The sequence below is a fragment of the Carassius auratus genome, chromosome 30 (assembly GCF_003368295.1).
Source record: "Carassius auratus strain Wakin chromosome 30, ASM336829v1, whole genome shotgun sequence".
NCBI classification, from domain to species: Eukaryota; Metazoa; Chordata; class Actinopteri; order Cypriniformes; family Cyprinidae; genus Carassius; species Carassius auratus.
The window spans coordinates 28,930,853-28,957,643 of record NC_039272.1 but is presented as its reverse complement, the minus strand read 5'-3'; the positions used below and the strand labels follow the sequence as shown (position 1 = coordinate 28,957,643).

Below are 26,791 nucleotides of genomic sequence, written 5' to 3'. Positions count from 1 at the left end.
GTTTGCTGCCAATAACCACTTGAATGAATACTAATAATTTGCAGTATTACAAAATTTTAGCTTCAGTATGTGAGCTTGGGAAATATATAAGACCTTTACCTTCATATAAAAAGATCACACGGATGTTGTTTGTTTGCCAGTCATCTAACTTAGAACACAAGAAATCTGCCCAAATTCACTGTGCCAATTCCAATTAGCTGCCTCACGTTCTCAGACTTCGATGAAACCGATTATCAGAGTGTTGAATACGGTTCACTGGTAGCATTTGAGTAGGAGTGAGCTGCTTTTATTGTTGTGGTTCTGTCAGCCCACCGCTAAACAAGCCCTGCTGAGCTCCGTGTGAACACTGTGAGGCTGCAGCGTGACAGAAGTTAATCGTGATGACAATAATATGCCCGCGCGCGGAAGATTTCGGCGGGAACATTTATTGAGAGCTTCGCATGCCTTTCGAAAAACATATACAGTACCTCACGGTCAACATGCATGTGATCTGACAGAATAGGTCTCTTTGCGAAGCTTAAATATTTTTGTAACAAAATAAATCCATATTATTTAAATAGATACATTTAAGTGTCAAACGAACCCACCAAGTAACATACATTTATACTCTTTCAAAAGAAATATGAAGAAGCTAAGAAAGGTAGTAAAACAAATTTGATTTTATGATGTGTGTGGTTTAAGCCTGAAGTGATTAATGAGCTCTAACATGTCCGGGTCTGTGGCTCACTTCATATTTCACATTCCCTATGATATGACAGGTAATACCTGAAATCTCATTCTCGTTATGGCCCCAGCTCGATATCCTGGAACAAGTCTGATAGTCGTCAGTTAACCGTGAAGAGCCTGGTGGAAATAGTTTCAGTCCACTAAAATATAGCTGTAAAACAATCCTGACCCCTAGTGTTCATATAATTATTTAGCTTGTGCCTCACTTTCAATAATGCCACGAATACAAAAGCCAACACATGATTTACAAATACGTATTTTTGTTTTATAAGCTTTGTAATATTTTTTTCTGAATCAGAAGATCGAACTACAGCACAAAAGCATAACTAGTAAAAAAAAGAAAAAAAAAAGAGACAATTTTACAAATGGAAAAAATTCTGGAGGATATAACACCTATATACTGAGGAAAACGTTTTGCACCTTTACGGAACACTTTACAACACTGATCTCGGTTTCAGACTACCAATAAAACTCATTGTACAGTGATTAACAAGTAGCATAACTAATTCAACCCAAATCGTCACAAAGGCAATTCAGGCTTCCATTTCAATCACAATAATGACAATACATTTCATATGGGATGTTACATCTCTTAAATGAAGTTATGGCACTATAAAGGCAGATAAAGCACATTGTCTTAAAGGGACAGTTCACCCTCAACTTTTTTACCTTCATGTTGTTCCAAACCAATATGTCTTTTTAACACAAATGAAATTATATTGCAGGCTCAGTCACCATTCACTTTCATTATTTAGACAGAAATACGGGTTTGGAAAAACAAGAAAGTAAATAAATGACGACAGATATTTATCTGTCATACAAATCTTTGATGTATTGAATGGCAAGAGACACGAAAATGAACATAATTTCACTGGTTAAACACCTTTTCCCACATACATATACTGTACATAACAGTAAACAATGTTTTTGAAAGATAATTTAGCTGTAGAAAACGCTCGTGTTGAAATGAAACATGAATACTGTCAAATACGTAATGGTGAAACTATAGTCATTGATGTGCCAACAGCAGTGAAACCCAAAATGATGCAATTAAATAATGGCACTTCCCATTAAATCAAGAGGAATAAATAACAGAAAAGGAAAGTCTGAGAGCCATTTACACCTGCAGACGGTTGAAGGAGGAAAAGAGGCCACGACATGACAAATTGTGTTGTGCTGTACTTCTGCACAGGTGGTACAGAACTGCCCTTTGATGTACTTCTAGCTTGTCCTGTCCTTTCGGTATCCAGTTTGAAATAAAGTTGTTTGGTGTGCATTGAAAAAAAGTGCATCACTTTGTGCTGGAACATTTATGACAAAATGCAACCAACAGGACAAAACAACAAACAAACAAATACATTCACTCGCTTAACAAAATACTTGTTCAAAGTCCACTAGCGCGTTCCTTAGCCGAAATAAATTACGTTCATAAGTTCACATTCATTCGCTGGTTGTGTTGTTTGTTCACATCTAGTAAAGGCTCACTTTTGGCTAAGCGATTTTCTCAGGAGTTCAAGATCCATCCTTCTAGGAGGGTCTTTTTGTGGTGGACAAGAGTATTCCTCTAGGGCCAGAGGAATGAACCTTTCCTGTAATCCCAGCACCTTGGTATCTTGGGAAGCAAACAGAGCAGCCCATGGTTGTGGTGAAGGACCTCCCTGGCCAAGGAACCCAAAGAAAGCAATGGTGTCTATAAAAAGACATAGGGATCAGCAAACAGAGTAATCCTAATCAAGGAAAAAGAGATCTGACAGCAGTTTTTTGTTTTAGAAATACCTTACCTTTCTTCTGAAGATCTGGTGTTTTAGCAAATCCCAAAGGGACCAGAAATTGTGCAGCACCAGCAATGCCAGCAGGCTGACCTCTTGTTGCAAGAAGAACTATCGACCTACACAGAACCAACCTGATTTAGTCTAAACAGTGAAATATGGAAATCACTTAGCTTAAAGGGGTCATGGACTGAAAAATCTAAACTCTGTGCAAGACACAGACACATTGCCAAGTTGTGGAAAAACACAGATCCAGACCATGTCAGTAAGAGCTTGGTCTTTTGTTCACTTCATTTCACAGTGGATTTATTTAAAAAGAAGGTACAATTCAACACAGGGTTTTCAGAAAGACTGAAACTAAAAAAAGATGTCGTCGACTATATTGGATCTGACAGCAATGCTCCACCACACAAGTGTGAGTAACTGTTTTATTATGTGGACACTATTCTTTTGTCTATTATATGCGTTTTTAGCCTAAATCACAGCAGTGTCCATCTGTGAAGAATGGAGGCTGTCAAACATACACAACTGTGGTAGCCAATCATAGCAGTGGACATTTACTTCCGTGTCTACAATCCGCCACACCTTTTCAAACAGAGCGTTCCAATGAGGAGGGTCAAAACAGGACAGAAAATACCCTATTACTTCTTAATTATGATGATCTTGATAACATTATAGGTAGACTTCAGAGAACAGTACAGAAAATTATAAAGAAGCAGTTAATGACCCCTTTAAAAATAAAAGGGCTATTAAATAAAATATAAAATTGTAAAGTGTGTATTCTAAAGTTTGGGGTTAATCAAATCTTTTAAATGTTAATCTTTTAAGTCTGGTATGTTCACCAGGGCTGCATTTACTTACTGAGCCCAAACTTATGAACAGTAGTGTATATACTAAATAAAATTGGCACTGCACAAATCTTTACCCTCATCACCAGCTCCCTCAATAAACACTTTAGGCCACCTCTCAACCTCTTCAACCAGACAACTATTGCAGTGCCAACTTCTCCCAACCTCTAGACAAACAGTTTAAAACCCCAAACCAAAATTTTCACCCCTCACCTCTTTAAAATTCCAGTTTTAAAATACTGTTCCATTTTAGTGTCCAGCGTCGTAAACAATGAGCTCTTTGTGACTTTTCCAGAGCATGCGTCCACAGTAACTATGAGGAACCCTGACTGTTTGAGGTCAAACCTCTCTGCATTCACCTATAAGACAGGAAAAAGAGAAAACAGGTCCCATAAACCATTTCTAAGTGTTAACAACTGCATGCACCACAAAGGCTAGATAAATGAAGATCAATACATATTCTAATTTTCTTTCCTCTACACAGTGTAAATGAAAAGTGGCAACCTCTCCCCAAAGTCACAGCAAAAATGTCCAAAAGCACTAATTCAAATCAGCTTTATTATCATTAATATACAAAAAACATGCTTAAAACGAAACTAAAAAACATTATGAATGCAAACTAAAGTAGAAATGAGCACAAAATAATTTTAGTTTTTAAAAACGTTTAGTTTTTTCAAGTTTTAAAAGTCATCAGTAAACATAAAAATCGTAAAACATAGTTCTAGTGATAACATTAGACATCCATGGAAAATTTGCTTTACTAATTAAAATTGATTTGTGATATAATAGTTAACACACTAACTTCGGCAACCTCAAAATACTTAAAGTTAAATAAATCTAAACATTAACTTTTTTCTTACACTGATTAAATGAATGCTTTGAATGATCACACTCACAGTGATGAAGGCTTGTGTGTCATTACTCTGTTCTTCTTTTACACTGAGGGACTTGATCTGGGTTTGGAGGTAGCTGTTCCATGGATCACTGGAGAAGGCAAACTATAGGGAAGAAAATAAAAATCTCTCAGGGTTGACAGCTTAATGGCTCCCTGTTACGATTACTCAGAAAACGCAAGGTAAGGCTCTCGGACAGGAGAGCAGATGGACAGTCTGTCTATCTGGCACATAGTTCAAAGCCAGTCCCTCTCAAACAGAGATATACAAATGATCCTTCCCGTTCATATGGAGTTTGGGCTGTACTTACCTGTGAGGCTCCACAGGCTTTGCAGTGCGCTGTGTTTGGCTTTGGCATAGGCACTATGTTGCTGGCAGGCTTTGTGTATTTAGGGTAGGCATTGGCGGTGCAGTTGCAGGTCTGAGTCTTTTGGTTGGCACGTATGGTGGCGATGATCTTCACTCTCTCGCAGCCTGCGGTGGAGCAGTAGCTATGGCCGTCTCGTCTGTGCCGAGCTCGTACGTACAGCCATAACAATCTGGAGGTTAAACACAGGCTTACTGTCTCAGACTGATCAGGGTGCACTGTAAACAATAATTTATCTGGATTTGACCATATAATTTAAAGGGAAATAGGACAACACAAATAAAACCCAGAGGCATTGTGAGAAAATTAGCAAACAAAATGCTATAAATTAGGGTGACCATATGTCCCCTTTTCCCTGGACATGTCCTCTTTTTAGACCAAAAAAATGCGTACATTTCTAAATCGCCCAAAATATTGGGGATTCGGCTTTTACTTTGTACAGTCGCCATTCATTGTGTGCATTTTTGTATTAAATCCCTCCATGGGACCGTTTCTTAAACACGCTCCCAATTTATGACCGCCAAACATTACTGCAAAAATTCTAATGCTGAATAAAATTTTAGTGCATCTGGGAGCCGCTATCAACATGCAGAGTGTTGAATGCATTCCCGTCCGAATGCGAATGTCTGTGATTGCCCGTGATATTTTATTTCACAACGCGTTTCCTTGTGTGTTTTGGCCAACGTGAATTACCGTAGATGCTCTTACCACGCGGATGTTTGATATATTTGCTTAGCGGCAAATAAATAATAATAAAAAAATAATACAAATAATAAAATCAAGAGCAAGATCGCGTAAACTGTTAATACCGGCTACTGTAATATCAGCATCAGGTAAGATTACTCACGCTCATTTATTTACTCAGTTACATAATGTTTTAATAACATTAAATAAAAAAAAAAAAAAGGAAAACAAGTTAATCTAAAGGAACCACACATTAACATGGTTTTGCTATACTAGCCATTTAGTATTTATTGTTTAATAATACTAATGGCAATCATTCTGAATGAATGCAATGCACGCATACAGAGCACGAGATCTCTGTGACGCCCAGATGCACAAATCAGAACCTCCCACCTCTGTAATAAACACGGAGATGTTAGTCCCGTCCGAATTGATACATGAAAATCACAGACGTCAGGTGGTAAGAATCGAAACTCAAACGTAGTTTAGAAAACTAGTCCCGTCCGAATAGTGCTTAAGACGCACTTTTTTTCATAGCTTGGCTGGTCCTGCGACTTATACTCAGGTGCGACTTATAGTCCGAAAAATACGTTACGCATTTTTTCCCCACGGAATTCGGCTAATTTGAAACATTTTGTATTCTACCTTTAATAAAACTGTGGTATATGTTAAGTTTTGTGAAGGATGACCACCGGTAGGAAGCCTTTTTTAAAGTAAATCTTCAGAACAGTGACAGTAAAATAGGCCCTATGTATTTTAGTTATGGAAATGACATATTTTTAGTTTTGATACAGAATATTGTAATTGTGCTACTTTTGGAAGCTACTTTCAATCACCCTCCAACACAACAACCAAATATAACTAAGCTATTCAAGGGTCAATTCCAGCAAAAAGTGTAAACAATGTGGCTCTGTGTCACTATCAAAACATTGCTCTGATTGTTTGAGCATCAGGATGAGCCTGACAGAACTACATTGTGTCATTCAATGGCGTGATAATTAGAAATGCTTCTTAAGCAACAAATCAGCATATTACAATAATTTACAAAGGATCATGTTACACTGAGCACCTTTTCCATCATCTAATGTTTATTAATTAACACTTACATTTTTAAACAGAGCCTTAGTTTTTAGTGTTTTAGAATTGTAAAATTTTATTAAAAGCGATATTAATACTTTTAAATATAATAAAAAAAATCTATAAAATGCATAGACCTAATTTGATTACCACAGCTTTCTTGCGAAATCAATATGTTGATAAAGGTTTGTTTACATTTCAAATAAATTTTTTCCTACCCGACAGATTTGTCGAAAAAGTACTTCCTCTGCTGCATTCGTTTCTCTAGGTCTGAAATGGACGATGCAGGGCCATAGTCCTCTATGCCATCGAAGCTGTTGTTCTGCTTGTTGTAGATGTCTGATGTGATCTGGAAGACTGTTTCATTGGGGAAGCAGAGGCCGAGAAGAGCCCAATCACCCCTACAGGAGCAACACAGTCAACAATCACAATTACTACTGAGCAATTACTATGGCAGAATTTGATAGTTTAGCAACTAATGTTCTGTTTCAGATATGAGGGGGATCACATTCCTCCTTTTTAACTTACTGGTCAAAATTAATCAGTGACAGGACTGTTTCTCTGGGTGCAGGTCCATTCCAGTGCACCGTGTAGCTCTTGCCCATCATCAGTACAGGTTGGTACTGCTGAGAAGGAGCAATCTGGCTTCTGATGCCTCTGAGAACCATGGGTTTATCAGGGTATTCATCTCTACTGATAGACAGGCTCAGATTAGATGCGCCCTGCGTCTGTATATACACCTATGGAGAACATGAGTTACATTATAAAGTTAAAACAGTCAAGAAGATCTACAACACTGATCAACAGTTTGGGGATAATAAGATTGTTAAATATAATTTTTTTCAATAAAAGTAATACTCTTATTCAGCAAGGAGGCATTAAATTGTAAAAAAAGAAAAGAAAAGGAGAATGAGACACCTTTCTTTACCTGAGAGTACTTGCCACTGCACACGACCCCATTCCAATGCGGAACATTCACACATTGTGGGTGCCGGATCAGGAAGTTGTCAGCCCTTGCCACATACGTATCTGTGTAACTGCTGATCGAACCATCCAAGTCATGAAAGATGGAGTTTTTATCACCGTCCAGATCATTCTGTTCAAACCACTCGCCTGGTCGGCCAAAAAATGCTCTTAGAGTCACCTGGATGATAAAAAGGGGATCACTGGTCATGAGAAATGTTAATAACACAACCAGACAGACATTCAAGTAATGTGGTACCTTTTAGACACAAGTGAAGCAAAATATGACCACATTTAAAGATCTTTCCAAGGGCTCTTTTTTAACATATGCTAAATACCAGATGCCAGAACAGGGTCTTATTATTTAATTGCTTAGCACCAGAGCAGATGGTGATCAGTCAACAGAGAACAACCAGATGTGTCGACTCTCACAGTGAGAAGCAAGCAATAAGTACAGGCATTAGTAACACTTACGATAAATAACCGTTATTACAGACTAGACAGACTGGGTGGTGTTATCTGGGTTTCTAAAGAAATGGTCTCTATGACCTTTTAGTAATGCAATTATGTTCAGGATGCCCCAGGGGGACAGTCCCTGTAATCAGTCTATACTTGACTCTGACAAAAAAAAAAAAAAAAAAAAATTCTAATGGTCATAAAAAATTATTCTAGGTAAAAAGTAACTTTTTTTTGTTGTTGTTTTTTTTTTTTGGAAACATAGCTTCGATTCTGTCCATTTTCTGATAACACTTATTATTTTTCTTACCCTGTAATATCTATATTTATAATTTAAAAAAGCAAAATAAATAATTAAAATAATACAAAAATGGCACATTTGTTTTTGAAATATGACATACATTTTTTTTTATCAAAAGCGGGTTTTTTTTTCAGTACCACCAAGTTATTAATATTTTGAATTAGTATTTATTTTTATATTTTCCATTTTAATTTCAGTCAAAGTTGTATATAGTTCTCATTTAATTTCAGTTTAAGTTTGTTATTGCAAGTGTTTTTTTACTTTAAATTAAAATTAAATTACATTTATGCATTTAGCAGACGCTTTTATCCAAAGCGACTTACAGTGCATTCAGGCTATCAATTTTTACATATCATGTGTTCCCGGGGAATCGAACCCCCAACCTTGCGCTTGCTTGCTTGCTAACGCAATGCTCTAAGAACCTTTCTTTTTTTTCATTTTTATGTTTTTTGTTTGATTTAATTGTAATAAACCTGTCAGTCCCAAAATCACATAACTATATAATATAGTTATGTATATTATATATATAAAATATATATAAAAGTTATATTCTAAAATATAATCAGTGAGTAATAAACCTGACTGCAATAATGTACACAAATAAAATATAAATAAACAAAAAATATATATTTTGCAGTACTGAATAACGGAGCAAGCTGAGTAACTTGTATGTTTGTGTGTTAGCAGTCACAGTACAGTAGTGTCAGTGAGCATTTGAACAGTATCCAGGTCCTAAATGTGTATGTGCACTCACACTCGGATGGAAGGCGAGAGACGACAGGTTATTTCTGGGTGTCAGCTGCCAGATGTTTTTCAGGCTGAATCCCACAGCCATGGTGAAGCGCTCGCTCGTGGGACTGAAGGCACGAAATGTGCTGTCTAAGATTCTCACTGGACCATCATTTATCTGAAAACCTCGGATAGGAAACGTCCTGACAAGAACAGCACAAACAGTGTTCCGATTAAACAAAGAATTTGTATTTCACTAAACCAGACAAAACTTTATTAATACTAATCTCCCTTTATTTCTTCTCTCACGTACTTGTTTCTTGGTAGAGTTCTCATCTTTCCATCTACTCCACCAATTCCCCAATATTTATTTTGCCCTCCGTTGGTGCCACGATTTCTGCTCTCCCCAACAAACAGAGACTGGGAGACCTCCTGACTGGAGCCCTCGTCTTTAGGGTAGCTGCCATCACTGCAGTGAGAAAGAGGAGGAGGGGAGGGAAACACGATTCAATAACTGCTTGCCTTAGGTGCTTGATGTAAAACACTAGCTACATTTACACACTTGCTCACATTTGCCAATCAGACTGTGACTGATTTAGTAAAATAAAATATTAAAATATGTTCCTTTAATTAAAATATGTGCCTGCAGCCAGCCACACACAGAGCAAGAACATTTCCTCATATAGACATGCACTCTCATACAAACACTATGATTGTCAATTTAACACGTTTAATGCTCTTCACATATGCGATTAATTAAATCTCAGAGTAGCTGTCTGGCAGCTCTAACAAACAGAAAAATGCCAAGTACCTTGCAAATGAAAGTCCAACACCATTGTCTGCAAATCTATCAGGAAAACAAAACTATAATCAGAAGATTGCTATATTTTACTGATGCTATGAGCTTCTCTTAAGTGTTGAGCTTTTTACCAGGTCTACAATTAAGAGGTTTTGACCCCTACCCTGAGTTTCGTATGATGATGTCACCTCCTCGGATCCAGGCCCCCAGATCGTTGTTTTTAAAGGAGATGAGAGTGTCGATGAGTGCGGCCACCCGTGGCCTGCTTGGATCGGAGTTCTCATGAGGCCTGAACCTGAGAAAAAGATGTCACCAAAGAGAAATACAATCTTTACTTCAGAGGAAAATGTAAGAGCTGCTTGCCCAAGCAACAGTGTTAAAGGTGCTGTATGTTTTTGACTCTACTAAAGCATAAAAGTACCACAATATGTTTGCATAGATTTAAGAAACATGCCATAAGTTAACACTTTTTTTTAATCAGAAAAATAATGCTACAGTCAATTATTCTGCTTTGAAAATGTGCGTTCCAGGCCGGAATGTGGGTCTCTGTTTTGGATTGTGAAACACACCCGCTGCCAGTTTACCCAACTGTATTTCGGCTCCTTGGGTTGCCAGTTGCATTCCATTTGATATGTGGTTTGTTAGGATCAGACAATATTTGGCCGAGATACAACCATTTAAAAAACTTGAATCTGAGGGTGCAAAAAAAATCTAAATCCTGATAAAATCAACTTTAAGTTGTCCAAATGAATTCTTATTAATGCATATTACTAATCAAAAATGAAGAAAAATCATAAAAGAAAAATCAATAATTTTGACCCATGGAATGTTTTTTTGGCTATTGCTAAAAATATACCCCAGTGACTTAAGACTGGTTTTGGTCCTGGGTCGTGTGTGTGTGTGTTTGTATATATATTTAACCATTCATTGTATTACTGTTTTTTTATACTCCTTTTAATGTATGCCGATTTATATTAAAGTTGGCCTTAAATCATATATTGGTCTTATTGTGAACTATTCATCTGGGTATACCGTTAAATCAAGATATCATAACCAACTCCGCCAGTGAAAACTATAGTGTAAAGGTCTTTGCACACAGAGTCTTTCCTATCAAAATGCATGCTACGGATGCGAAAACACAGGAAATTGAAACTAATCAAAAAAATTTTTGAATGACAGACAAAAGTTTCGGAGGAAGTGTGAAAACATGATTGACACAACGTGAGGTCATATTTATTTTTCAATGTGTGAAAATTTCTGACTCAGTGTGCAAATACCCTAAGTCTACAGAAATGATCTGTCACTACCTTGTTTATCCTGACTATAAATAAAGAGTCACCGCTGAGAACAATGGGAAATATTTTAAAAGCTGTGATAATTAAGATTATGCAATTAAATGACTGTGAAAATGTAAAACAATAAATATATATTAAATACAAGTAAAAAGTAAACAAAATGTCTATAAACTAGGAATTGCCAAAATTATGGTTTCATGTCAAATGTGTCCTTATTGTGACATTCACCCACAAATATTACAGAAAAACATTTAACACAGAATACGGTCACAATATCTGAAATAAACAAGGGGAAACATACACCTACTGCATATATATATATATATATATATATATACACACATACACACACACACACACACACACCCACACACTCTGACACACTGTATATTTATAGTCTGGTGCGTGGCTGAAGAAGGAAACTCCAGATATAGTGAATCCCCCTGACTAGTGCAGAAACTCTATCTCTATGTGTTTTCTTCATAAGCTGAATCAGCTGAGCCTGGACACAAAGAAATGATCAACCTGTACACTCACCTAGCACTGTTGTCCAGACAGAGGTATTCACGTGGGTCTGTTGCAGTGGCGAAGGTGCTCTTGACTTTTCTATCAATAAAGAGGCCAGCCTGACACAGGATGAAAGAAGCAATCACTGTATGTTCAGTGTCTAGTATCATGCGAGTGATACAGTGCCAGTGAAAGCATGGCCTGTAGTTTCTCTACACCTGGACAGTCACGATTCAAGACCAACATAAACATGTGGATAACAGTGAACTATTGTATAGGAAAATGTATGTGTGAGTGCAGCGTCACACAAGCACATTGTGCGGGACTTTAAAACAATGAGGCATTTCAGAGAACGAACGAGGATGCTTGTGTATGTGCAAATAAAATCCTGAACTCGTAAGTGATTGCATGAGTCTTTCCTGCAGCCACATTTAATAAAACCTTACAAATCCCAAATGATTTATGAACTGCACTATTATGAGTCACAGGGAGCTGGGTATTAAATGAAGATGGAGAAATAGCATTAGCATTGATATTGTGTGATGGATCACCTGCAGATAATTTACAAAAAAAGATTCAGAATGCATTTATAAATCATAAAGTCTAATTATCCTGAAGCATTGTTATTTTTATTTGAAATTTAGTTTTGCCCACTGGTTTGTGAATTTGACATTAGAGTCATAGATGAGGTATTCAATTACCTTAAAGTTGGAATGAACACGGTTGTTAAAGAAGGTGCCCAGAGGCGTGAGCTCAGCTTTAGTCTCTGGAATCAGTCCATGAGAATCACCCGTAGAAGAATTGTGGAAAACGTACCAAATTCCTGCATCCTGAGAAAAAAAAACACAAGGGTAATTCATGTACCAGGCATTTTCATAAATATGGTACATCTCCTAAGCATTTTCTGAAGGTTCAAATGCCTTATTTTGTACTAGTGGAAAGTGTGGTGAATAATATTCATTTTGGAGTCCTGATTTCTATCACAGAAAGAAGACTGAGACTTTCTTAACCTGGTCTGCTGAAAGTATGACTTCGTGAGAAGTTTTCTTTTCATAAAAAGGGTGGAGGTTACATCCTTTTATATACAAAAGCTCAAACCAAGCACAACAATACCACCAGACCAAAAAGATTTATATTGGCAAATACATCTTTAATAAAGGACTGGAATGAGGAGATGCTATCTGTGATTATATAACCACCTTGATGTTCTCATCAGTATCCCAGAGCTGTGGGCATCGTTTCAAAGAGCACAAATTCAATCAGAGAAAGTCACAGAATAATCAGGTTATGATAACAAACAAACATTTACTCACTGCTACAGATCATAGTGAAAATTATTAATTTAGCAAGGCTATATCAAGGATTATGCATACCTGTGATCCAGCTGCTGAGTTGCTGATCAAATGATTATTGGGGTGTGCGATCCAAAATGTAGATACTGCCCTAGAATACACAGGTCAGACAGAGTCATGTTAATGTGTGATCTTAAAATAAATGAAAGCATGTTATATATATGTATATATACATGTACATAACACATCACAGTCAATATTACTCCTATTGTACTATGAAGTATTTTAGTGCATTTAGAGTTTGGTAAGCCTGGATTGTAGGTGGTTAGTGAAGAACAATCAGGGTTTTTTTAATCTGAAATGCAGCATGGGAAAATAGTCTTGCAAACAAATACTTAAGAAAAACTTTGTATAAATACTAATAAATATATTTGTTAAATTATTAACTACTGAGAAACTGAAACCAAACTACAATAAACTGGCATCAATTTATTTTACCCACAACAAAATAAAAACAGCCATACATTTATTTTAGTCTTTAGTCTTAGTCTTTAATATAGATTATAAAATGTATAAAATATGTTGGGCGGCACTAACATCCTAAACCTACAATGAAAATGAAATAAAAGCTAGAAAATTATTTAGGTAAAAATCTAAAATAAATCCAACAAAGACCCAATAAAACTTATTTAAAAAAAGCAAGAGAACCTGAATTAAAAAAAAAAAAATACTGTAAAAACTCAGGCATAAAAGTGCAACTGTTTACGCACCTGACCACAGCATAAACTCACTGTTTGATCAGACCTACAACTCTGAAACATATTCCATTATCTGTCTTCATCTTGAACATCTATAACTCTATATACACACACACACACACACACACACACACGCTCCCAAAACATTTGTTATCCTTTTGAAAACAGCACCTCCTCAGCTATCCTCCGCCTGGGACACTGGGTGCTTTATTGCCCGGATAAGAGAAAAAGATTATCGCTGAGTCTCAGGAAATGAAAGCTCTGTTCTTTCTCCTGTTATTTGACCAAACAATACAGCAGGACACACTGTCAAGGTCAGTCACCCAGCACAGAACAAGCATCAGGAGACTTTCAGATAACAGAATGCACAATTTCAAGCTGAGGGACATCAAGCGCTGTGAATATTGGCCTCAGTTTAAGTTACAGGTCTATCCAGCAATATTAAATAAACATGTGAGTGTTTATGGTATCTTACTTGCACTCGTTAGCAGGAGATGGTACGTATCCTTTGTTAACCCTGCTTGTCATTTCTGTGCACATGCTATCATTGCGGTCGGTAGGGAGAATGGTCCCTGGCCTGGTCAACAAGCCAAGGTTATGGAAAAAGATGTTCCTTTGTTCAATCCCATCCTCCAGGAAAAAACAATGTCCCAGCGTAACATAGCCAACAGTGTCCCTAACCTATAATAAAAGAAAGACATCACGATAAGTCAAAATGAAAAGATCATTGTAAAGAAATACATTATTATAAGGACGTGTATATTTCTCTCACCAGCAGGCCGTTAGTGGCTTGTATGCCAACACATCGGGAGAAGGAGTGATGGATGGAGAGGGAGTTTAGATACGTTGGGTCACTGTATCCCCCACGCTGGTCCACATCTCCACACCTATGAAAGTTCACAGGGTATCTACCCTTCTTCTGCTGCTGACCCATGTGTTTCAGCTCCACCTGAGACAAGTGGACTGACGAGAAGTTCCCCATAATCTAAACAAGATATAAAAACAGGAGATCAAAAACACTACAAAGGATCTATCTGTTGTTAATTATACAAAACTGTTAAAAATATTAATTCTAATCATAAATCTAAAATATAATCAAACATAATGATAACAAATGTATATAAAATATATATTAAAATAATTAAATAAACCAATAGTTCTGTCATTTTCTCCACTAACACACTCTATATCAACACAACGCTGGACTTGCCAGAAACAGCAAAGACTGCTGCATAATATATGGTTGGTCATTTACATAATGTAAACATTGACCCGTCAACTAGTCACACAAAATTTAAGATTATGCTTTCAGTTCCTTCCATTCAAAAAACTAAACAAAAAAAAGAGCTGTACTCAATTATCTAGTGCAAACTTCAACATACAACAGACAGCTTAGTGTTAAATAAACACACAAGCACACACACAGAGTTTCAGACAGACCTTGATGTGTCCCCCGAAGGTGTCGTAGCTGAAGTACTGGCACCAATTTTTTCCGTAGCAGGCGTTTTCCATTTCTCCATGAATGAGGATATTCCTTGATAGAAGAGCCACCTCTGCACGCATGTCCACTCCGTCCAGTATCTCTCCCACATGGGTGAACTGAGGCTTTCCTGGAAAATTCCAACACATAAACACAAACCTTAAAGCTCAATGACTAATGACAGACTTTACCTTAAATAATGAAACCAACTCCAATGAAACAAAATACAATTTCTGTTTAAAGATTTTTATCATTTAATTAGATGGATTAGGAAGAACTGGAAAAAAATAGTGGATAAACTTAAAAAGAAAGTAAAATAATAATGTATCCAGGAAGGAAAGCAACCTGTCCACACATTCAGACTGCCCTTTACACACACCCAGAATCCTTCCGGAGGGAAAAGGCCTGGCAAAAGCTTTGCCAACAGGACACAATGCACGGTGACATTTAAACTACATCCTTTTAATAAAGGCCATATATTGAAGACATTTCCAGTTCTCCAAGGAATTAACATATGTGCTGGGAATAATGAATATATTGTAATACATATACAATACACCCCAGAAACTATCTAGATACTTAATAATGCATGACCATTTTAGCATTATACAACAATATCAACTCAAGTGACATTTATTTTAAAGTATAAAATGCCATTCAAAAGCTTGGGGTCAGTAAGTTTGTTTGTTTTATGTTTTTATTTGGAAATACTTTTATTCAGAAAAAGTGCATTAAATTGAGCACAAGTGACAGTTAAGAAATTTAAAATGTTACAATAGATTTATATTATTTAAAAAATCTTTTTTTTACAGTATTCACAAAAATGACATTCAGACATTTGTATGACTTAAAGCGTTAGTTCACCTTTGTAAAACCTTTGTTCATCTTCAGAACTCAAATTAAGATATTTTAGATGAAATCCAAGACCTTTCTGACCCTGCATAGACAACAATGCAACTAGGGCTGCACTATATTTTATTTTTCTGCGATAAATATTGTGATATGAAATCTAATTAAATTTTTTCTTACAAACAAAAATGGGGTGAGCACACTTACATTCTCATTTTAAATGATTTAAACATCAACACCATCGTTTCAATTGATTAATATGCGGCGAGGGAGAGAGAGCAAGACAGCGTTTGAAGACTGTGAGTGTGCGGCCGGGGCTCGCTCGCTTTCTCGTTCCCTCTCGTTCTCTCTCTCTCTCAAAACTTTCACTCTATGATGGGTTAGCTGTGCAATTAATCCGCGAATCACATCAGTAAAGGGCCGGGGAGCAGGATCAACTACGACAGCCTACATCGCACATCCTGCGATGTGACTATCGTGGATTTGTACATCGCGATATCGATGCTTAAACAACACATCCGGCAGCCCTAAATGCAACTACCACGTTCAAGGCACAGAAAGGTAGTAAGGACATCATTAAAATAGTCCATGTGACATCAGTGGTTCAACCGAATGTTATGAAGCTACGAGAATACTTCTTTTGTGCAAAGAAAACAAAAATAATGATTTTATTCAACAATTTCTTCTCTTCTGTGTCAGTCTTCAACGCACATTCACAAGTGTACCTTGTGAATGTGCTTGTAAACAAAGCGTTTGTTTTCTTTGCGCACAAAAAGTATTCTCGTAGCTTCATAACATTACGGTTGAACCACTGATGTCACATGGACTATTCTAGTGATGTCCTTACTAACTTTCTGGTCCTTGAGAGTGGTAGTTCTGTCGCTGTCTATGAAGGGTCAGAAAGATCTCGGATTTCATCAAAAATATCTTTAATTGTGTTCGGAAGATAAACAAAGGTCTTACGGTTTGGAATAACTTGATGGTGAGTAATTAATTACAGAATTTAAATTTTTTTGGTGAGCTAACCCTTTAAGTGTCCAAATTTTTTACTCAATAAAGACCAGCTGGGACATTAGCGCTGGAGAGCAATTACTGAGAATGTTTTTGACAGGGTGGAGAACATTATCTATATAGCCTCTGCTGGCTTCTGGTCAGAAATGACAGTTTGTTTATGTGATTCTGGTAAACAGTCCTCACCCTTTTCCCATCTGAAACTCAATGACACTGTCATTACTTGAGCTCGGCTGTATACAAATTCACAGCAAGATTCCCGGACAGATACATTGTGTCACCACACGAAATCGGAGGAAATGCATGCCGTTTACCTCACCTTGAATTCGAACCTGTTTCCTGTTACAGTGGGGACATGGGAGCAGGGTGAATTCCTCTGCCTGATGCATGGAGTAATCAGTGCTGGCCACCACAATCCGATCGCCCGGTTTCCAGCTGCTAACGTCATCCATCAGGTTCAGAACCACTTTATCCACTGCATCCACCTGGAAGCCTGTTGTCGGGTAACCTTTATAGTAGAACAAAAACCACTGTAGGTACATTCTTGCTGAGTATTGCAGATTTTACTCTATGCTTTCAAAGACGTGTACCATTTTTCCACTCGCTGTAAGCAGTAACAGTGAAACCAACACCATCCACAGTAACAAAGTCTCTGCGAGCCAGCGCCTTGCCACCTGTGTCATGGTTCTCATGTTCTCGTACGTCTTCCGTGCAAGAAACATTTCCTCCACCAATTACTGAGACCAAGGCCCATGCCTGCCTAAGATAGAGATGGAGGATGGAGAGATAGAGGTATTTATAAAAGCCAGTAATTGACAAGCAAATGCAAGAGTAAACGTGATACAGATTTGAAACAATGGTGTATTTTTAGCATATCAATCACTAAAATCAATCATTTCAACGACTACAACATTTAAACTCCATATTAGGATAAATGGCTTCTCTATAAAGACTTGTCAATGCACTTCCATGTGGAAGTGATGATTGGTTATTGCACGTAATTTAATGGATGAGCAGCCAAAACTCTTGGATGAATGGGAAATGAATGCTAATTGAATCCTTCCTTCCTATTATTTTTCTAGTCAGCCTATTAGCACAGTGAAATTATCAGTTGTCACTCAACTGAAGGCAATTGAATTTCTGTCATCAGTCTACTGTATGATGATAATATAAAACAAAATGTGGAATTTTTTGAATAAAGTCTTTTCTTTTTTGAAAGAACACTGTCTGAATATTCACAATGTTAAAGGGGTTCGAAAAAATTTGATTTACTCATCCTCAATGTAATTAATGTATATTTCAATTTAAATATACACTTGACCCAAAAATTAAAATTGTCATCATTTACTTCCTCTTGTTGTTGCAAACCAGAATTACTTTTTTTATTTCTTCTGCAAAGCACATATTAATGTATTATGAGACATGTCTTGGTGTTTTCTGCCCATACATTGGAATAATCTTCCAAATATTCTCCACAGAGCAAACAAAGTCATACATATTTGAAATGAGTAAAGTTTGAGTAAAGATTTTTTTATTTTTGGGTGAACTATCATTAATTTCAGTCTGTTCCCTACTTTGGAATGCTAAATAATGAAAGAATGTCAACTATACCTTTTTAAAATGATTAAAAAAAGGAGGAGGATTAAAGTCTTGACCTTTTTACCTAATTAATTCATAAATGATTCCCCCACAGAATATATCCAAACCTACTTCTTCTCTCCCTATATGGCATAATTCAGCTTTGGCAAGGACAGACCTAAAATAAGTCGGGAAAAGAGTGGGTAAAATACCAAAAAATAAAACTATTATGGCTCAAAAGGCTCTGAAGCTACTGGTGTCAGCTTCTGTATTAGCATTAATACTTCCACTATGATGAAACTGCAGTTACTTTTTCACAGCAACTGGGTCAGAAATGCTATTTGTTATACTGACGCATATGAGCTCTAAAGGCCAAGCCTCAAACACGAAACCCTCCAGAGGTTTGGAAAATAGTGTCTCATTGAACTTTCTCCCTTTAAGAAGTGTGGTTCACTGCAGTTTACAACAAGTTAATAAAATCTTTGTGGATAAACCGAGCGACTAACTACCCACATTTGAGACCAATAAGACCAACTTAGCTGCTGTGAGGTGGGAGGTCTATGGCCAGAAACTTTATTATGGTTTTATTTTTCATGTTTTCATCTTTTAGCAGCCAAAAATGCAAGATTACCTCATCTCTCAGAATAACTATCATGTCTGACTGATACAGGAATCCTATCTCATTCCTGGCAATTCCCTACCCTCAAAGTGGAGAAGAATGTCTAATATCATTAAAGCAGAATTGTCACAATATTTCCTGCACTTTAACACCCTGAACATTTGAAACAATAGTTCCATATTCTTTGCGTTGCACGAAAACTTCAGTCTTTGTTTAACAATCATGGAACGTTTTTTTGAGAACAGTCATGGAACTTTCTTGGAAAGTTAAAAAAAACAGGCAGCAATCATTTCCTTGATTCCACGTTGTCAAAACCTGTATGAAATTTGTGGAAATGAACCATTATCCACAATAGAACAACAAACTATTTCTTCAACACAGATACAGACACACCAGGGATCTTATCAGTGACTCTGAAGGCCTTTTGTCATTTAACTCGTTTGATGCTCAAAAATATGAAAATAAAAAATCTAAAATCTACTCTAATGTAAAAAGGCCATTTTATACAGTGTGGGAAAAACACTAAAAATGCTATTAAAGTGCTAAGTTAAATGAAGAACTTGCAAAATGCAAAATTAAGTCACAGGCTTATTTCTACTATAACCAAAATAAATTATTGAAATGTTAAGTCACTATATATATATATATATATATATGCTTTGCACTTTCTTTTTTCACTGAAATTTTCCACTGGAGGTCCCCATGCCCCTCATGGAACACATGCTTTATATCCAACATACACCTTTCTTCACTGGGACAATCCTCTCTGAGAAATCTGAGGTTAAGTGCTCTCTTAACAACACAAACAAACAAACTTTACAATAAGCAACTTTCTTTCATACCTCAACTCTAAGCATTTTACCTCCTAGTTAGTCTGAGATTGGCAGAGCCCATATGTTAGGTTTATCACTATCCAATAACAGGCTTATCAATTAATTTATACCAAAAATATGTGAGCTTCAACGCACCCCCTCACGAGTACCTATGGGGAACAGGGGGTTAGACTTGGACAGGCTGGTTTATGTTGCGCAAGTTTTTAGTTAGATTGTGCCAGATTGTGAAAGGGTGCTGCCAAGTTTGCATGTTTTCTTCAGAGTTGTGATGAGTTTGACTGGTAACGGGTGCAAAGGAAAGGGTTTCTGTATGCACAATGTGTCAAACTGAAGTCTCCAAATGAGTACATTTATTTTTTTTTTCTGTCACACCTACTACTACCCAATTCCTGCCCCACCAGAATCACTGAAAACCACATAACTGCAATGGCAGCAGAGTAGACAGATAATATTTCCTCATATGATACACTTTTTCTTTGCCTTGGAGTTTTAGTTATGTAACAGAACACAGAACACAGAGTTTTCATGCCCAAGACCTCTGACCAAACTAATGTGTCTAGAGACGCAGTCTGTAGCTTGAACATTAGAATAAGCATGAATATTATTTTCCACATTTCTTGAAGTAATAAGAGAATGTTACACAAAAGTGCCTTTGCAGTAGACTGTAAAAGTAGGCTTTACGTCTGGAGGAATTTCTATATTTGACAATAAACGGTTTACAAAATATTTTCAGTTGCACGGTAGTAAATTACATCCCTCACTGAAAATCTATACTTCTCTATCTGCAATGTAACTAGAAGAGACTGCACATCTGGTTCTTATAGCTTTGAGCTCTTTAAAAATCCTTGCATTGAGATACAGACAGATACACGTCAGCACTTTTCAAACAAATCCTGGAAATATGCCCGTTTAACCTTTCACCAGGGTTTCCTTCAAAAAACTGCCATGTCAAACATTGGGTGGCTTCTTTAAATACATTTCTGTGAAACAACCAACCAGTTAGCTTAAGCCCAAGAGTGCTGCTAAGGACTATTAGCTACTAACATTTGGCTTATATTCCACTGCTCGTACACATACTGGCAAAAGTCAACATGCCAACTGAATAAATAAGAACTTTTATATTTGCTTTAAATTTTTTGTTGATATTAATGTGCTAGATGTACAGTGGCCCCAAAGTGTTAGACTGTTTCGGATACCTAAGTCACACTTTAAAATGTCTGAATTCAACTGTATTAGACAACATTATATTCAATCTAAAAATAAAAACATTAAAAACCAAGTGGCATCATATTTTTAGAACTAACTTGACCTTTTGAGCTTTTTTTTGTACATACAATTTATGTTGAACAGTATTGTTTTATAATATGAAGCCTAGCATGCAGTGTTGTTTGATATTTAATTATGTAATGCAAAGTCAATCCTGCATCTTTAAGTGTTCAGCATCCATCCAAACAGACTGCATGAATGAAACTAGCAACATCTGCACAATGCACGCTGCCTTTGGGATTCATTAGCTGGGTGAGTCTGAATTTAGGATATGGTTTATGGAACAACAGGACACTTAATGTTCCTAAGCACACCGACTTCAAAGCTGTGCTCGTCATTATCAAAGCTAAAACACATCAGATTGAAAAAGATTCTTTCCTGCTTCCACCCTCCAGAGATTCAATGACGTTTGAAGCACATTTATAGGGAAGTTTATGGCATCCCTACATCCCTATTCCTTGGTTGAAACAAACAAAAAAGCTGGTTTGAGCTGGTCTCCTAACCGAAACAGATGAAAAGTGACCAAAACTTCTCTAAAATCAGCCAAGAGACCAGCCTCACCAAACTGTAAGGCTAACAAATCAGCTTTTTTTTTCAGTAGAGAAGCTTTATTCACCTGTATTTGAGATTATTGACATGGTTGCTGCCTAGAAGATCCTTGATGGTTTTTTTGGTCTCCTCCAGCAGGCTCTTAACTGCAGAGTCTCCAGTGGCCAGTGCAACAATGCGTCCTGCAGGTAGAGACTTCAGCAGCTGACTAAGCCTCTTGCTGTCATTCCGGGAATCGTGCGTGTCGAAGCGCTCGTTACACACCACCTCCGCCGTGTCTTGATCAACCACCCGCAGGTTAATTCCACGGCTGAAGTTCTTCTGGAAGCCGTGGTCACCGGTAGCTAAACCTGAAGCAGGTATAGTGCGAGTGAGGAAGGTCCAGGACAGTCTCTCTGACCCGTGGAGCTCCAGAGTTCCTCCGGCATTCACTCCCAAAAACTTGTGGCCCATCCCAGGAACCTCAGTCACGGTGGTTTCATCCGAGCGGCCGACCAAGGTGATGGTAGCCAGGGAGCGATAGCGGCACTTTGGAGCCCCGATATGGAGAGCGCCGCCATCTTCTATCAAAATGTGGCGCGTTCGTAAAGTGATGTTTTTGGAGCCTTTTTTATCATCGGCAAAGACAACTGAACCTATAATAAAAAAATGAAATGACATTGGCACAAAGATGTCAGCTAAAACCCAAATAAATGTAAATGAGAAATAATTTTCCTTTCCCTAGTGAAAAATAAATTTTTGGACTGATGCGACTTAAACTCAGGTGCAACTTATAGTCCGAAAAATACGGTACATATTTAAATACCTAATAAATAATACCCTGCAATAGTTCAAAGACCATACAATCCTCATCAATAGTGACATTAAAACACATTTTAGGTTTAATATTAAGAAATGTACATTGTGCACAAGTAGTATTCCAAATGAAGTTTAATTATAATTTTTTTAGCAGTAAGTCTTGAGCGATATGTCAGTACATATGTTAACAGATCTGAATTATACTTAGTATTACGGCTCCACAATTAATAATTATAATTACGGATGCCACAATTATGTTATTGCTCAGAGCGGCAATTAATCTTTCAAAGTCCACTTATGTTATTGTGCATGCTTAAGACATGCTTTTTTCTATCTACAGGCTATCTCAAGGGTTTACCCATTGTTTTCATTTTAGTTTTAGCATAACATAATACTACAATGTATATTTTTACTTTTTTTAAATAAAGAAGAAACCAATCCAGTTTGTAGTTGACATTTGAGGCTTAATTCTACAGAGAAGCAATAAATGTTTTTCAGTTAGTAGGATTTCAGCTCGTTTATTTTCATATAAAAATATAGAATGCAGTTGCTTCAAACAATCGACAATTATGATTTTTGTCAGAATCGTGTTGCCCTGCTTAGTATGAAATGCATGCATTTTAAATGTAGTACTTTTTGGCTTGTGTAATACAGAAATGTACAAGAATTAACTAGCCAAAGTGTTTTGCAAAGGTATTTTTTTACACACTGCACAAATGATCTTACCTCCAGCCTGGATAGTGATAGAGTACAGGGTGGCAGATGAATCTAGGCGATAATGCTCACCACTGCGTACCACCACCACCTTTTTGAGATCATGGCCAGGTTTCCAGGAGTGCAGCAGAGGGTTGTGATGAGGGCAGTTCTCTACAAAAGTACAAGATGATTGAGTACAGTTTTGATATTGATAATAAAGATTTAAAAAAATTCTTTTTTATCTATTTTTACGTCAGTATTTTTTTTTTACTCTTCCCAACACAAAAGAATGATGAAAATTTGTATTATTGTATTTTGATATTTGCTTTGCTAGAAATATTTGAGTAATAATAAACATTAAATGTGAAGTTTTCTTTAATTGTCATACAAAAAAATGTTGTTTTTTACACCTATTCTGCAAAAAACAATGTATCACCGTTTCAACAAAATATTAAGCAGCACAAATGTTTTCAGCATTGTTCTTTAGAAACTAAATCAGCACTTTAGAATGATTTTTTGTGATAATTAAGGCTGGAGTAATGATTCAGCTTTGATGTTGCAGGAATTAATTTACAATTTAGATTTAAAATATATAAAAATAGAAAACTCTTAAACGGTTCACAAAATTCAGTTTTTACAGTACTTTTGATGAAACAAATGCAGCATTGTTGAGCATACGAACTATGCCTAAAAAAAAAAAACTTACTGCCCCTAAACCTGTTTAATGATAGTGTGTTTCTCACACTTTCAAGGTGATCGTGTCTTACCATCCAACACATCTTTAGAGGCAAGACTGAGGACGACTATGAGAACCAGTAGGAAAACAAAGAAGAAGACGCCCGCACAAATATAAGTGTTCTTCCTCTGCTGGGTTTGGGCGCGTTCTCTTCTGCTCTCATCATCTGACAGATTAAAAACCGAAGGTCGTGCAGGGGGCGGGACCGGGGGCTTCAGTGGGGGTGGTGGAGGAGACTTGGCTGGGGGTGGAGAACGAACTGGAACAATCCTGCCTGGAACATATCCTGACGACCGCTGAGCATTTCCGTTGACAGGAGCCACAAAAATGGGGTGACTGCTGGGGCCATCATTCACCTGCATGGTATAACTGTCTGCCACGTCCTGTGAAGACGAAAAAAAAAGAGAAAACCATAAAAGATAAGCCATCATTTAAATGGGGTCTGTATTTAATGTTTTTGAAAGAAGCAAGGCCGCATTCATTTAATCAAAATACTACACTAAAATATTATTAGAATTTCAAATAACAGCTTTCTATTTTAATGTATGTCAAGATGTTTTTGGGCAGCCATCATTTCAGTCTTCACAGTCACATTATCCTTGAGAAATCTTTTTAATATGCTAAAAACCTTTGATGAACAGGAAGATCAAAAGAAGAGAATTTACTGGAATTTATTTATTACTTTTGATAGATTTAATGAACTTAATAAAAAGAATGACTTCCTTGAAAAATAAAAAAAATCTGAACAAATATATTTGATATAACAAAACTACACTACACCTCCTCGACAGGCATTAAGAATCTAGCTCAAAGTATCGTGGGCCAACTAAACTGAAATAAAAGTGTTCTGACTTAATTTCGATCGGGTCTCAATTTCATAGAGGCATGACAACGTACTTTGAAGTGCAAGCTTTCTGTGGGTTTTCACGTTTTCAAGTTATTTACTAAACACATGGCACCAATTACAAGAAAAAAAAAAGTGCTCAGTCGTTCAATCCATGGCCCCTTCGTGCCACAAAACAACAGGCACGGGCCCTGTAAAGAAACTCTCCCAATAAAAGCCTGTCACACAAATATTTGCTTACCAATAACCACCCAGGCCAAATACCTTAATTAACATTCAAAGAGACTTCCAATTTCCAAACAGAGTCTAACTATTTGGCTTCAGTGATACCAAACAGTTGCTAATGCTTTAATAAACTTAAGTTAGACACTTCAGGGTAAATATCAATCACAAAAACTTTTCTAATCTTTTAAACATTAGGGTAGAATAGAAAAACCAAACTGACCCCAACAGCTGTTGAACCGTAGCTCATTTGTTATTGTACTATTAAACTCATTTCATCGTTCCTTTGATCAACACAAAGATCGCACTATCACCAGATCCTGATCTGGCCATCTGCAGCTCCTCAGCCATAAACGCAGGGGCACAGCAATCACTATAACTGAGGAGGACATTCACCACCCCCCTTCTTTTGGGATATAATCAATACCCATGCTTTAATGAGCCCCATCCCCCACTTTTCAAACAGTTTTTCTCCCCTGGACAAATGAAATCACATTTTAAAGGGGGAAGAGCAATGAATCTCCCCAGTCTGAGGGGGTGAGTGGACAATGGTAGCCTACGGACAGAAACTGTGCAATCCGTGGTCACCCAGAAAGGTTGTGTGGTCTACTAGTGAAAGTATAAATGTGACCCTGGACCACAAACCCAGTCTTAAGTGTCAATTTTTCCAAATAGAGATTTATACGTCAGCTGAAAACTGAATAAATAAGCTCAAATAAACTAAATACTAAGAAAATCACCTCTGAAGTTGTCCAAATGAATTCTTAGCAAAGCATTTTACTAATCAAAAATTATGTTTTTATATATTTATGGCAGGAAATTTACTAAATATCTTCATGGAACATGATATTTACTTAATATCCTAATGATTTTGGCATAAAAGAAAAATGAATCATTTTGACTCATGCAATGTTTTTTGCGCTATTGCTAAAAATATACCCCGGCGACTTAAGACTGGTTTTGTGGTCTGGGGTCACAAATGAATAGAAGTCTTAAAATAAAACAAACATGCTCAGATTATTATTCGGGAAAAGTTTTCACTGATACGAAAACTTAATTACTAAAATAAAATAACTTTCTTATGATGACCTACATTGCAAATGCAGAAACAGAAGATGCAGATGAATGCAAAAACCATGTAAAAACCAGACTAAAGATGGTCTCCCAGCCTGGTCAAGCTAGTCTTCAACTGGTTGAGATAGCCAGCCAGTTGTTCTCCCAGTCTGACTAGCTGACAAGTGTTTAAAGCCAAGCTTAGGCTGGTTTACTGTATTTAAAAAATATATAATAATAAAAAAAATGAATGCCCTTATTTAAATTTAAATGCAGCATTTGGAATTGCAGCTTTGCTCAGAAGAAGAAAATAAAAAGGTTCTGTCTGAACTGTTTGAATAGAAACATGCTGGCACCGAAACTGCATCGCTACATCGCCCCCCTCTAAAGTTTACACAATGCAACAAAGTTTCACCAACTTCAGATGCATGCGTAACTTCATTCCTTCTTTCAGTCATGACTCGGATGTCCCAAAAGATGCCGTAAACACATAATGCACGACTGAAAATCCGCTGAAAGACATTCCTACACTAGAAGTCTAAACTGGGGGTCCTTACAAGCAAACAGAGGTGGAGATCTCTTACCTTTCGATCTCTTTTCACTGTCGCTAGCTTGGCTCGTCCGTTATTTCTCTATCAACCGTAGAGAGCCGCACGCAACTCAGGGGGCTATTTGACAGGGAGACCGCACTAAATGTGTTTTAATCTTCTTTTACATGGTGTTTTCATTCCTTGGCTGAAGTCAGCCAGCCCCGTCCCAGGCGCGGCTCGCGGAGGAAGTGAAATTAGAGGCG

General features: G+C 37.0%; 1 protein-coding gene across 2 annotated transcripts; it reads right to left on the bottom strand.

The window, feature by feature from the left end:
- Positions 1–412: 412 nt before the first annotated feature.
- cemip2 (cell migration inducing hyaluronidase 2) lies at positions 413–26,791 on the bottom strand. 2 transcript variants are annotated; one of them, XM_026212614.1, is made up of 24 exons: positions 26,583–26,791; positions 23,911–24,262; positions 23,174–23,314; positions 21,717–22,284; positions 17,395–17,564; positions 17,124–17,312; positions 14,905–15,074; positions 14,237–14,449; positions 13,940–14,145; positions 12,788–12,857; positions 12,116–12,244; positions 11,445–11,533; positions 9,776–9,907; positions 9,625–9,660; positions 9,127–9,282; positions 8,839–9,016; positions 7,293–7,508; positions 6,893–7,104; positions 6,583–6,765; positions 4,547–4,775; positions 4,240–4,341; positions 3,557–3,702; positions 2,508–2,614; positions 2,208–2,416 (listed from the first exon to the last, which is right to left on the bottom strand). In XM_026212614.1, exons 2-24 carry the CDS (start codon positions 24,239–24,241, stop codon positions 2,208–2,210), a joined length of 4,182 nt encoding a protein of 1,393 aa, XP_026068399.1. In that variant the 5' UTR covers positions 24,242–24,262; positions 26,583–26,791. The 2 variants fall into 2 exon arrangements, with proteins under 2 accessions (XP_026068398.1, XP_026068399.1); XM_026212613.1 differs by lacking the exon at positions 26,583–26,791 and having other exon boundaries at positions 413–2,416; positions 23,911–24,241.